This window comes from Octopus bimaculoides, chromosome 3 (assembly GCF_046866305.1).
Source record: "Octopus bimaculoides isolate indiv1 chromosome 3, ASM4686630v1, whole genome shotgun sequence".
In the NCBI taxonomy this organism is placed as follows: Eukaryota; Metazoa; Mollusca; class Cephalopoda; order Octopoda; family Octopodidae; genus Octopus; species Octopus bimaculoides.
The window spans coordinates 394386-409149 of record NC_142930.1 but is presented as its reverse complement, the minus strand read 5'-3'; the positions used below and the strand labels follow the sequence as shown (position 1 = coordinate 409149).

Genomic DNA, 14764 nt, shown 5'->3' with positions numbered 1-14764 from the left:
CCCAGGCTATTCTTATTCTAGCAGCTACACTTTCAGCGCACCCACCCCCACTACTAACTTGGTCGCCCAGATAGCGGAAGCTATCGACTACCTCTAGTTTTTCACCCTGGAATGAGATAGAAGTTGTTTCCTGTTTGTTTACAGTCTTTATTGCACCTGAACATCTGCCACAAACAAAAACTAACTTGCTAGTTAACCTGCCTTTGATGTTGCTGCACCTCTTATGTGTCCATAGCTTGCACCGGGTACATCTTATAGAGTTACTACCTATTCCTTTTCTACATACTGAGCAGGGCCATCTACCTGAAGGGGTTTGTGTTTTATCTACCTTCCTACTTATTAAGATTTGGGTTTTAGCTAGGTTGACTCTAAGGCCCTTCAATTCTAGACCTTGCTTCCACACCTGAAACTTCTCCTCTAGTTCTGATAGTGACTCCGCAATTAGGGCAAGGTCATCAGCATAGAGGAGCTCCCAGGGGCAACCTGTCTTGAACTCCTCTGTGATTGCCTGGAGGACTATGATAAATAAGAGGGGGCTGAGGACGGAACCTTGGTGGACCCCTACCTCTACCTGGAATTCATTGCTGTACTCATTTCCAACCCTCACCTTACTGGCAGCATCTCTGTACATGGCTCGCACAGCTCTCACTAACCATTCTTCTATCCCAAGTTTCCTCATTGACCACCAGATAAGGGATCGGGGGACCCTGTCAAAGGCTTTCTCCATGTCAACGAAAGCCAGGTACAGAGGTTTATCCTTAGCTAGGTATTTCTCCTGCATCTGTCTCACTAGAAATAAGGCATCAGTAGTGCTTTTACCTGGCACGAACCCAAACTGCATCTCATCTAAATTGATTCGCTCCCTAATTAGTTGGGCTATGACCCTCTCTGTAACTTTCATAACCTGATCTAACAGCTTGATGCCTCTGTAATTATTTGTATCTAAAGCGTCACCTTTACCTTTGTAGCAGTTGACTATGATGCTGCTACACCAGTCATTGGGTATGACTCCTTCGTGTATCACCTGGTTCGTAATACGGGTGACTAGGCTATAGCCAACACTGCCAGATATTTTGAGCATCTCTGCAGTGATTCCTGATGGGCCGGGGGCTTTCCCGGTCTTCATACTCTTAATTGCTTTATCTACCCTGGTACTATCAACTCGGATAGCTGGTCCCTCTATTGGGTCGACATACGGCAGGCTCTCTTCCTCCCATTCATTCTCTTTATTAAGCAATCTATCGTAGTGGCATCTCCAGACCTCTTTCTTTGCATCCTCATTTAGTGCAAGCGTACCATCATCCATGCGAACACATTTCTCTCCTACAACATCACTATTCTCTCTCCTACACTGTCTTGCAACACGAAATACCTCGAGTCTTTGGTCCTCACGGCGCAGAACATTGGCAAATCTTTTCTTATCTGCTTCCCCTCTGGCTAAATAAACCTGTCGCCTAGCTTCCCTTCTGGCAGATTGGTACAGTTCCCTGCTACCACCGTTCTTCCAGTCCTTCCAAGCCTGTTTCTTTTGTCTAATAGCCCCGTCTACATCCTTGTTCCACCACCACATTACTCTGGGTCGAGAGGGGACTTTACACCACCCACAAATCTGGTCGGTGGCTTTCAACAGGTTGTCCCGCAGAAAATTCCAATTGTCTTCCACGTTGTATGATGCTATATCCCCTTCTATTTCGTTAAGTGCTTCAAGTAACTTGTCTCTAAGTCTCTGTCCATTTGCAGGGTCTTTAAGCTTTCACACCCTTCTCCTCCAATCCGGTCTAATTCTGGGCACCCATTTTGCCTTGATCCCAAAGTCGCTAACTACTAATCTATGTTGTGGGGTACATTCTTCGCCAGGGTAGGTTTTGGCATTTATAAGCCGCCCTCTTTCCCTATTTCTGGCGAGGATGTAGTCGATTTGGCTAGAGTGTCTGCCGGAGCGGTAGGTGACTAGGTGACTGGCAGGTTTCCTGAAGTTGGTATTGCAGACCATAAGATCGGTTGCATCACAGAACTCCAGCAGTCTGGTTCCCTCCTCGTTGCGGGAACCGAAGCCATAGCCTCCATGTATGCCATGGAAGCCTCCAGCACGACGTCCGACATGACCATTGAAGTCTCCAGCCACAAAGAGAAGGTCCCTGTCACTCGTCGACGAGGTAGTTTGCAAGAGGGTGTCATAGAATTGGTCTTTCAGACCATCTGGTATCCCCGGTTGAGGTGCATAGGCTGAGATGACAGTAGCTAATCTATGATGAAGCACTAGTCTAATCTTAAGTACTCTGTCACTTACTCTAACGACCTCGATTACCTTATCCACCCATTTCTCCACTAGAAGTATTCCTACGCCCCCGACCCTGTCAGTGTTCCCTGCCCAGAAAATCTTGTACCTGTGTTCTTTGCCTGTGAGGAACCTTGCAGAACCTCCTCTCCATCTTACTTCCTGGATGCAGCACATATCTACGCGTCTCCGTTCAAGCATCTCAACAATTTCACCAGATCTACCTTTCAGCGTGCCGACGTTGAGAGTGCCAATCCTAACAGTATGGGTGTTGGGGGTGTGGGCCTGTAGCCTGGGAAAGGGGGAAGCAGTGTCGTGTACCTGAAAAGAAAACTTGCAATTGGAAGAATTCATAAGCAAAACAGTACCTACAATCTGCAAACATTACTCAAACTTAATGCGCTACCCAAAGGTTGGGGAGAGGATGGCCAAGGCCACTAGATGGGTTCCGGGAGACAGCCAAGGATGACAAGATGACAGAGGAATGCACTTCCGGTGGAGGGGGTGGGAGGGCGGGTGTACCATCAGCGAGGAGATAGGCCTCTTAATCGTAGATTTTAAATATTTGAGAGACAACAATGCATAAATCGTAATTTTTAAAAGAGCAATGAAATCTAGGTGAATAGAATATATACGTAGCATGAATTTAGGAAGCTTAGAAAATGAATAAGTATGAATTTAAGACAAAAACTGAATTCAATTGAATTTCATGGAGAGAGACAAGATAAATAATAGAGGGCAGACTAAAGCGCGAAAGGTATGAGATGTTTGAGGCCGTAAATAAATAAAAATCTCTATCTTATCTGCATCTTGGAGACTTCGTCGTAGTATGTCAGCGGAGAAGAGATTGAGATAATTTAGAAAGGATTTCTCATTTATATATACCCAGAACCTGAAAACCTTAAGGAAAAACTACAAGAGAGAGAGAGGGAGAGGGACTGATTTAGAGAGGATGGAAGGGTAGACAGAGGCATGGCGGGAGAAAAGATCATCATCATCATATATATATATATATAAAGAGAGAGAGAGAGGGGGGGACCAGTCAAGCAGCACATCACGCTGTAATTCTTGGGCTGAGAAATCAACACTTAAAAGCCATAATTTTAAAGGAGCGATAAGAATTTTTGAATAAAGGAAAATGGGTAGGGGTGGGTAGGTACCGTCAGCAAGGGGATAGGCCTCTTAATCGTAGATTTTAAATATTTGAGAGACAACAATGCATAAATCGTAATTTTTAAAAGAGCAATGAAATCTAGGTGAATAGAATATATACGTAGCATGAATTTAGGAAGCTTAGAAAATGAATAAGTATGAATTTAAGACAAAAACTGAATTCAATTGAATTTCATGGAGAGAGACTGACTAATCCCTCGAGGACACTACTCCAGCAGTTCATTGGCTGAAATCAGCAAAAGAGTGTGCGTGTGTGAGAGAGAGAGGTGGAAACAGGTGAGGTCAGGCAATAGGATAGATATTCAGACATTGAAAGTCTGTCTCAATGCATCCTGCAACCATGGAAAAGTGTGCATTAAAACAACAATGTTGATCATGATGGATGTGGCAGCAGCTGTAATGATAATGATGACACTGATTTAAATATAAAAAAAATTTACATCTAACTAAGCTGAAATGAAACACAGTTATTAGCTTCTTTCTGTTTTTAGTGTAGATAATAGAGTAGAAAACATATCTTACTTTTTCCAGTTTGGAACAGGTTTAAAAGATCAAAAAGGGGTGTATTGGAAGGAACTATAGGAACAGAGCGAAAAGCAGAGCTGTCAATAAGTCTGTAGACTGGTATACAATCTTTAGGATCCAAGAGTATTAAATTCTTCACCAGAAGAACTCCCAAGATATTTTGTTTACAACCCTGGTATATGGGAATCCTAGAGTGTCCTGTTGATAACTGGAAAGAAAATTTGCAAAAAAAAAATACATTTAAAACTTCAAGTTTTGTAGTAAGAAATATTAACAATTAATACGGAAAAACAATTCAATGGTATCATCATCATCATCATCCACTTTTCTATGCTTGTGTAGATCAGACAAAGTTTATTGAGGCATATTTTCTACAGTCAAATGCCCTTCTTGATACCAACCCTTACCTTTTTCCAAGCAAGGCAATATTTCACCTGCCCAGATATGTTTTTGGAGAGTATTGAAAATGAATGACATTCATTTACAACAATTATGTGATGTGAAGACAAAGCGACACAAACCCTCATGCAGACACATACACACACATACATATATATATATACAATAGACTTCTTTCAGTTTTGTCTACAAAATTCATTCGGAGAGCTTTGGTCAACCTGGAGCTATAGTAGAAGACACTTTCACAAGGTGCCACTGTGTGGCACCTTTGGGCTGGAAAGAAAACTTCTTAGCTGCACTTGTGCATATATATCATCATCATCATTTAGTATCTGTTTTCCATGCTGGTATGGATTTGACAGGGGACCAGTGAGGTGCAGGGCCCTCTCAAACTCCACTGTCATCTTTGGCATGGTTTCTATGGCTGGATGCTCTTCCTTATGCCAACCACTTTACAAAATGGAACTGGGTACTTTTTCAAGTCACTGGCACAAGTGAGGTTGCCATGTAACTTACAAGACAGGAAAAAAAAAAAAAATGAAAAAAGAAAAGGAAAAAACTCCAACTCCTCAGAGGTAAGTATTTGGGAAGGGGAGGTGGAGGTAGGTGGCTTTGTGTCACATGTTCAAAGGGTAAAGTATTATAAAGGGACAAGCCCAAGTGTTTTGCTAGAGAGGAGATACACTGCTAAATGAAATAAAAGGAAGGTAGTGATGGGGTGTAAGAGCAAACTCTTAAGGAACAAGAAGGTAGGTGATGGGGGGGGGGAGAAAGTGGATGCTTTTGTATGAGGGGAAGTAGAGGTGTGAGAAGGGTAGAGGTGTGGATAATGGGAAATATGAGTATATAGAGGGATAAAGTGGGAGATATAGGAGTGGATCAGGAAGGAGAAAGGACACATAAGGGGCCAAAGTAATGGGGTAGGTCATGATGGTAGATATGGAAGAACATTGAGGGTGATGGCAGATAAGATAGGTGTTTAGAGTGGAGTATAGCAGAAGGGAAGAGAGCAGGGGCTGAAGGCACAGAAAGGAGGTGATTGGTAGAAATTGTGTAGGTAACGGGGTGGGGTGTGGCTTCCATTATGGATGGGGTGTAACATGTGCTGATTTTGCTGTCAGGTGAATGCAGCAGCCAAGTAGTACCACAGATAGAGGTGTGTGAACATAGTGGGGGAATGCTTGATGAGTCAGAAAGGATGGGAATAGGGCCTCACATGTACAAGCATAACTGAGTGGCTTTATGATATCATTGTTGCCGTCATGCATGGGTTGTCTTGAGTACAGTGAAATGCCAATTATCTCAATCCCCTGTCATCTCCTCCATAAGGTTCAACATCCTGAGATCAGCCTTCAATACTTCATCTCATGTCTTCCAGTGTCCACCTTTTCTACAAGTTCTATCCATTTTAAGCAACTGACCTTCTTCATGCTACTCTCCTCCTCTCTGTGCATCACATGACCAAACCAACACAGTCTTCGCTCTCGCACACTGCATCTCATTCCTCTGATGCCTAATCTTTCTCAATATATTAGCAATTTATTGTACATGCACACTAACACTGCACATCCAGCAGAGCATGCTAGCTTCATTCCTCTCGAGTTTCAGCATTCAGGGCCCACATCTCACTGCCATGTAGCATTGCTGTCCATACACTAGCATCATATAATCTGCCTTTTCCTCAGAGACAGACAGACTTTTCATTGCAAGCAGAGGTAATAACTTTGTCTATCCTCCTCTTATTCTAGCAACTACACTTTCAGAACACCCTCCTCCACTGCTAATTAGGTTGTCTAGGTAGCAGAAATTATCTACTACCTCCAGGGCATTTGAAATAATCAATTTTCTGGCTTTATGGTACCTGTGCATCTTCCACATACAAAGACTACTTTCTCCAGTAACTTTCCTGCAATTATAACGAAGCTCTTGTGTGTCCATAACTTGCACTGGGTATACTATATGAAATTTCTGCCTGCACCTTTCTTACATATCTAGTAGGGTCATTTACCGAGTGGCAGAGAGAGAGAGAGACACACACACATGCACAAAGGGACAGCCTCTCAGTGATGTTGTTTATACTTTCTGTAAACAGCTTGTCATTCATGTTAAGGAAGTCTGAAGGATATCTCACTGGTTCACAGGGAAACGAAAATACCCAAATCACACAGTTTCTTTGCAGATGACTTGAAGCTATATGCCAAGAATAAGCATGAGATGAAAAAGTGCGTTGTCCTGGTTGTAACATTTTCAAAGCATAAAGGGTTGGAGTTTGGTGAGGATAAGCATTATTCTATGGTTGTGAAAAGATGGAAAACTGTAAATCAGGCAAGCAACATATCCGTTAATGAGTTGACTGTTTCTCCTGTATCTGATGAAGAATGTTACTGGCATCCAGGGTTGGACGAAAACATATACAGTGACACCTGTAACAAAACACATGTCAGTAAAGACTATTATAGCTGAATAAAGGAAATCTGGACCTCAGGACTCTCTGCATTCAATAAAACAGTGGCCCATGGTGTGTTTTCAGTGCCAGTAATCATACCAACATTTGGGCTGCTTGATGAGATGTGGGCGATTGATATAAAAAATTGGAAGATACTAACCAGTACACATAATTTCCACACCAACAGTGATGTAGACCACCCCTATCCAAAACAAAAACGAGGGAACAGAGGCTTAACATCGATTCAGGCTACCGTATTACTTACCTAAATTCTCCATTCCTCAATGGTGTCAAAACTTTTTTTTTTACAATACAAACTCAGCACTAACACCTTACTTTACTCTAATTAACTTTAATTACTCTAATTACTCTAATTACTTTAATTAACTTTCCCTACATTGTCTTCATTTAATGAGATAAAAAGAAACAAATCAACATTGCCTGTACAGGTGCACAGGCATTCCACATGTCAGATCACAGAGCAACATGAAATGAAGAATTTTGCTCAAGGACACACTGCCTAGACCTGGAATCAAAACCACAGTCTTGCAATCATGAGTGCAACACCCTAAACATTAGGGTGCACCCTCTGGAGAACTTAGTTTTGTGAATTAATGCCAAAATGACAATCAGGATAAGCTAGGGTTACAAGTCAACCAATTAACTTGCATGTCATAAATACAATCTGTAAGTGGAACAGTAAAAATATGCAACGCTTTTCTCAAGTTTAAAATGGGACATTATTTTAGTTATCTACATTCTATGATGGAGCTTTGTATCGTTGTTAGAAACTAGCTCCTTCATCAGAGGAAGAATTTAAATAATTAAAAGACAGAAGAGAGAGAGAGAGAGAGAGAGAGAGAGGAAAACACGCATGCATGAACACACAATTACAAACCTTTGCAATAGTGGAATAGTCCATACAATCATCCACACTGAGCATTACAACATGCTCCAGAGTTAGCATTGCATCTTCAGCTGTCTTGGTTTTCATATCCAAAGCACCCTGAAACAGAAAACATTAGATTCCAATGAAGCTGTATTGTCTATGTGGAACCTTATTCCAAAGGGAATGATAATTACTCTAAACATGGCCATGGTGTAGTCCCTGGGGCTAACTCCCCACTCCCCGCCACAGTCAATTCAAAGTGAAGCCATATCTCCTGCCTCAACTCAAATTGCAACATTGAACTTGTATTGGGATACCTACAGCAAGACAGAAAAAATGATTTTCTTCTCATCTTTTCAGGCTCTGATATGGCATAGGAATGGCTGTGAGATTGACATTTGCTTGGTAGCCACAGAGTTTCAGGCTCAGTCTCACTGAAGCCCGTTGGGCAAATATTTTCTACTATAGCCCTGGGGTGACCAAACCCTTACGAGTGAATTTAGGAGATAGACATTCAAAGAAAGCAACTATATTTTGGTGTGTGTGCATGCCACTGATATTTATAGAGTGTTAAATACTTTTGGTATACAAATTAGGGACTCCTTCATAAAGTAACTGCTGCATTTGTTGAATATATAAACAGTTAGGCTACTTGTTTCTCTGGAGACTGTCAGACTGATGTAGACACCTCTGATGAGAACCCAAAAATTGATTAAGGTTGTTCATCATTTTTTCCAGTCTGTGGAGAAATGGCTAAAATTTACACTGTTTATAATTATACCACATGTTATATATATATATATATATATATATGCATATTTTAAGTTTGTTTTTACATTGTTATAACAAAAACAGTTTTACATTAATCTGATGGGTTAATAGAATACAAATTTACATTGTCACACAACCCCATACACATAGACACACTCAAACATGCATACATTATATGTATACACGCACATGTATACATACATACACACATACACACATACATACAAACAAAAATACCCTGTTGTTGATGTTGAAATTCCAATGAAAAAGCCTTGGATCTAGGTTAGAAACCAGCTCTTTCTTTATTGGCAAGAAATCTTGAAATAAAACTGAACATACATATGTGTATACACATGCACACAAACAAACAAAACAAATGCAGTTCTGATAACAGACAGATTCAACAAGTATTAAAGAGGTTGCAAGAAGCAACGAAAATTTTGGTAAAAAAATAAGTAAATGAGTGGAAATGAAACCGGTGAGCCTTGCCAGACACAATAAAATTTATTATTCTCATACAAGAATGTTGTTGACAGTGATTTTGAAGTTTTGACCAGTTCTGCCATCAAAATCACTGTCAACATTCTTGTAAAAGAATGATAAATAAATAAAGATGTGTGTGTGTTTGTGTACACACACACACACACACACATATATATATATACACACATGCCTATATATGCACACACACAAACACATACACAAAGAATAGGTTGATAGTGACTTCAAAATTTCAGCTGATTAGTTCTCAATTGACTGTCTGATGATGGTTAGTAAGCTAAACCTTTCAAGTCACTGTCGACTTTTTCCTTCTATTCTTCTAAAAGGTATTGAGTGATGCTTCAATTTAATGTTAAACTGTTTTTGTATACAACTTCAGGTAAAAATAAAAATTTATATTATATCGTCATTGTTTAACGTCCGTTTTCCATGCTGGCATGGGTTGGACGGTTTGACAAGTCTGGGAAGCCAGGAGGCTGCACCAGGCTCCAGTCTGATCTGGCAGTGTTTCTACAGCTGGATGTCCTTCCTAACGCCAACCACTCCGTGAGTGTAGTGGGTGCTTTTTATGTGCCACTGGCCCAGGGGCCAGAGGGGGCTGGCAACAACCACGTTTGGATGGTGCTTTTTACGTGCCACCAGCACAGGGATCACAACTACGATTTCCATTTGATCTAGATATACTTGACTCAATAGGTCTCCTCAAGCATGGCATGTTGCCCTACAATCCAAGGTACCTTTGAGTGGGCTAGTTATGTGACACTTGTGTTGGTTACAGCTGTGAACTCACTTTATTTGCTGTGTCTCCTCAGTCACAGCATATCTCCAGCGGTCTCGGTCTTATATATATATATATATATATATATATATATATCATCATTGTTTAACGTCCGCTTTTCATGCTAGCATGGGTTGGACGATTTGACTGAGGACTGGCGAACCAGATGGCTACACCAGGCTCCAATCTGATTTGGCAGAGTTTCTACAGCTGGATGCCCTTCCTAACGCCAACCACTCCGAAAGTGTAGTGGGTGCTTTTATGTGCCACCGGCACGAAGGCCAGTCAGGAGGTACTGGCAACAGCCACGCTCAAAATGGTGTATTTTACGTGCCACCTGCACAGGAGCCAGTCCAGCGTTACTGGCAACGATCTCACTTGAATGTCTTTTCACATGCCACTAAGGCGACGCTGGTAACGATCACGCTCAAATGGTGCTAGGCAAAGTGATACTAATAGAACTCAATATACATATGTTTCAGTGTAAGCATTAGTAAATTTATGTTCCAAGCGCCAACTTATTAATGACCAAGTTATTTCACTAAATTCTTCATTAATTTCAAAATAAACTGAAACGAAGGCTATATATTTCTGTAAAAATTTGATAACAAAAGGGTTAAAGTTGTGCATATCACAAAGCAGAAAAATTATAAACCACCAAATTTCACATTTGTTTAAGCAGACCTTGTGTAACCCTTTTCATACCAACCTACCTGAGATCACCTTTGATTCCCTGATTCTATGATACAAACTTCCTGCTTTAAAGTGATATAAATTAAAACCGTTTTCCATCAAAATTTAATCTAAAATTATGTCTGAAAGACTATCATATTAATGAAAAAGTTAATTTATTGAATTCTTTATCATTTTCAAAATTAATTCAGTAAAGCAGTATATTTCAACAGGAATATTGTAATAAAAGGGAGAAAGTGATCTAAATTTCAGCAGTTTAATATGAATAATTTTAACTTATAAACATTCTTCTTTACCTTTATAATCATAACTTCATCATTACTAAGGACAGGTTTTGCAGCTTCTTGAGGTGAAGCTGAAAGTGTACTTTTGTGCAAATCAATCAAAGCTTTTAGTTGCTTCCTTTGGTAAAGTCTGTAGTCTTGTTTTCCAAATAAACAATCAAGCACTTTGGAAATAGGCCAGCATATGATGAAGAGTAAACCAATTAAAAAATAGACGATACTGCCAGAGAAGAAAATAATAAGAGATAAACAGATTATTAGTATTAATTTCAAGAAATTTTACATACAGTATTTTAGAAATGTTCATATATAAATATATATATATAGTTGAAATTTACAGAAAAACAAAAGATGAAGACAGGTGTATAAACAACAAGCAGGAAGGTGAGAAAGTCTTTTTTACATTTCGAGCCTACACTCTTCAAACGAAAGGAACACGAGGAAATAGAGAGAGAATAAAAAAACTTGTGGATTTAGCAGTCATATATATATATGCCATCCGTAAAAATATAAATCCCCAAAAAGAAGCACATAAGTTACAGAGCAGTATATATTAAAGTTAGATAAGGCCAGTTTATGGGATTACCTTAGGATTCATGTCCATAAAGGGTTCAGCTTTATAGCATATCATCAGATCCCAAAACCTGCCACAGGTTTTGGGATCTGATGCATATATATATATATCATCATCATCGTCATCATTGTTTAATGTCTGCTTTCCATGCTAGCATGGGTTGGACGATTTGACTGAGGACTGGTGAACCAGTATAATAAAAATAAATGTAGGTATGTATATACAAACACACGCATATACAAACACACATGTAAATATTGGCAGCAGCATTTAAACCTCTTTATATTTGACAATCTGATAGGTAAATGGAACAAAACACATGGGATACAAAGTGTTTCATAAAACAGATTACATTTTACAGATAAGTACAGTTAAAGGCTTCCTTACTTATGGGATATTTGGTGTGTGTATGTGTACTTGTGTGTCAATGTGTATATGTGTTTATCAATATAAGCCTTTGTGTGTGTGTGTAGGAATGAGAGTAGCAAACTCCCAAAGCTGTTTGCTTCTAGACAGTTCTACCTGTTATCATGTCATTGTATAATATTCATCAAAAGTATGTGGAACATCAATAAAGTGGTGTGCGTGTGTGTGTGCGCACATGTGCGTGTTTTGTATCTACAAGCTTCCACATAACCTGTTATATACACAAGTCAATGTCAAATATCAATCAAAAACAGATCAAAGTTTTTCCTGTCCTATTTTTGAATTTCGTTTTTTTTCTAAACTTTATTTCTCTCTCTTAATTCTTTTTTACTTACTCATTCCCTGAACTCTTGAATTGTAATAGTTAAATTCCTCTGAACCTCTGAGAATACAATTAACCCTTTTCATACCATGCTGCCCAACAATGTCTTTAGTTCTAAGATACAAATTTCCTGTTTAAAGTGATCTGAAAACCTTTCTATCAAAATTTCATGTGGTTTCAAACATCAGCCTTATAATGACAAAGTTATTTTACTAAATTCTTTGTTATTTTCAAAATTAACTGAAACAAAAACAGTTTATTTCAACAGAAATATTGTAAAGAAAGTGATCAAAATTTCATTGTAATTTATGATCCAAACACCAGCTTTGTCATCTTTCAACAGAAATATGGTATCAGAAAGAGTTAAGAGCCAATACTTAGCATTGGTTTCATGGTGTTAATGAGATTCATCATCATCATTATCATCGGTGTTTAATGTCCACTTTCCATGCTGGCATGGGTTGGACAGTTTGACATGAGCTCCCATTGTTTGTTGTGGCATGGTTTCTATGCCCTTCCTAATGCCAACTATTTAACAAAGTGTACTGGGTGCTTCCTCCTTCTCCATCAGATGACATTGTTAATACTTCCAGACTTTTTGATACATATTTTCTTCTTTATGGCTTTGTTAGAGGAGGTAAAACAGTGACAATGACCTTTCTCAGGGTTTCCTAGACTGATATAAGGAATTTATCATCAGACTAGAGAACTGACACAAATGGATTCTGCACAAAAAGGGCTTAAGGGTGTTGATGGCTTAGCCTGACAGGTTGAATATACCAATGATATGACATGAACATCCTAGTTCTTGAAGAAGAAGAAAGAATGTGTATACTTATAGATATTTATAAGAGAAAGTGAACAAATGAAAAGAAATAGCACTTGACACACAATAGCTCCTGTATTAAAGTTTTGTGGACATGAAAATAAAATGCTCAGATCTTTTGTGCACACACACATGCATGCATGCACACATGCGCGAGAGAGAGAGAGAGTGAAACTGCATTTAATTCTCATTTCCTTTCTACGAGTATTTGGTTTCTTTACTTTTCTATCTGCACATTCCATTGAATCTAATGAACTTTGAGCTGAAACAGTTCAAGATTTATGTTGCTATACATTCTTGACAGTAAAAATTTGTCTCCTTCTCCTTTATGTACCCCATTTAATTTTCATCTTCCTAGATAGGATTGTTTGCCTATTCACTCTCTGCCCCAGAACGTCTATTCCAAGAATTGCTTGTTCTCCAAATAGAAACCGTGCTGAACAAATCACAAAGTTCTCCTAGAGCTACTAACATACTTTCACTTCAGTACTTTTATTATATTATCTCTTACTGAAACAAAACATATCTGTGATGTTAATATCATTTTTAAAGGCCATCATTGGAAGCTGAGAATCAAAATTAGATAACAATTTAATTGACGCGGAACTAGTTTTCTTTCCAACGATCTTCACTTTTTACAACAACTATGATGTTTGATCAACTCAATATCAGTGCAGAGGAAAATGATAAAAAAATTCTTTGAAAATCTGACTGTTGGGTATTCTTACTTCTGAGCTAAATTCTGTAACCATAACTATTACTACTACTACTACTACTACTACTACTAGTGATGAAGATGATTTCTTTATTGGCCACAAAGGTCATGACAACAACAACCTGGGTCAATTATGGATTGCTTCTAGTATCTCATTGCTAAATAGAACTATTTTTCTCTAGAAACTGAATTAAAAACTTCAGCTTGTAACGTGAATGTCTCTTTTACAGACATGGCTGTGTGGCTTAGAAAGTTTCCTCTCAGCTGCATGGTTTTGAGTTCAGTTCCACTGTGTGACACCTTGGGCAAGTGTCTTCTTCTCGGGCTCCAGGTCAACCAAAGCCTTGTGAATGGATTTAATAGACAGATAGGGAAAGAAACTCTTCATATATATGTATACATGTGTGTATGCATGCATGCATGTATGTGTGTCTCGTTGTCATTATGCAATAGTTGTAAATGATTATCACTGTCATACAAACTATTTCATTCATTTCCAGTATACTGCGAGACCATGTCTGGCCACAGAGAAAGACTACCTTGTTTGGAAACTGGTGAACGTTGGCAACTGGAAGGGCATCTGGTCATCAAAAATCAATAAACTACATGTAACCCATTCAAGCATGGAAAAGTGGATGTTAAAATGAGGATGATGATGATTTTGCAAATGAAGGCTTCACAAAAAATAAAGAGAAAATGTGATCATAGAAATGTATTTACAAAAATATCACTTACGGACTTAGAATAGCACCAACTGATAATCCAAAATGGCTGAAGAATGCTTGAGGGATGATTCTTAAAATAAAAGAAAATAGGTTTTCAGTAAACATCCATATATGTATATGAAATATGTACGTACATACATGTAAAAATGTGTAGCATTGGCTACTAAGATGCAAAACATTGTAATTAAACTGAAACAAGACAATAATAGTTAAAGTAAGAACATGTATGTTTTTGATGTTTTAATATGAACACAGACACACACACACACACGTACAGATGCAGGCCACATTCTACAATTTACCTGTAAGATGAATCAACAGCAACCTTGTTTTACAAGATAACTTTAGGTAATGTAGGTAACTAGTGCTGAAAATATCCTTCTTACTACATCAAATCTCTAAAGCTACAGATCCAAGAAAGTTAGTGGATGCTAAGGAG

At 38.8% G+C, this 14764-nt stretch overlaps 1 protein-coding gene across 1 annotated transcript in view; it reads right to left on the bottom strand.

Annotated features, from left to right (window-relative positions):
• The window catches only part of LOC106874631 (uncharacterized), a 76563-nt gene that overhangs the window by 14421 nt on the left and 47378 nt on the right, over positions 1–14764 (bottom strand). Inside the window, exons 3-6 of the mRNA XM_014922429.3 lie at positions 14336–14395; positions 10750–10957; positions 7720–7827; positions 3974–4184 (exon numbers count right to left, since the gene is read on the bottom strand). Of these exons, the coding sequence (XP_014777915.2) occupies positions 3974–4184; positions 7720–7827; positions 10750–10957; positions 14336–14395 (587 nt within the window). The remainder of the gene's footprint in view (positions 1–3973; positions 4185–7719; positions 7828–10749; positions 10958–14335; positions 14396–14764) is intronic.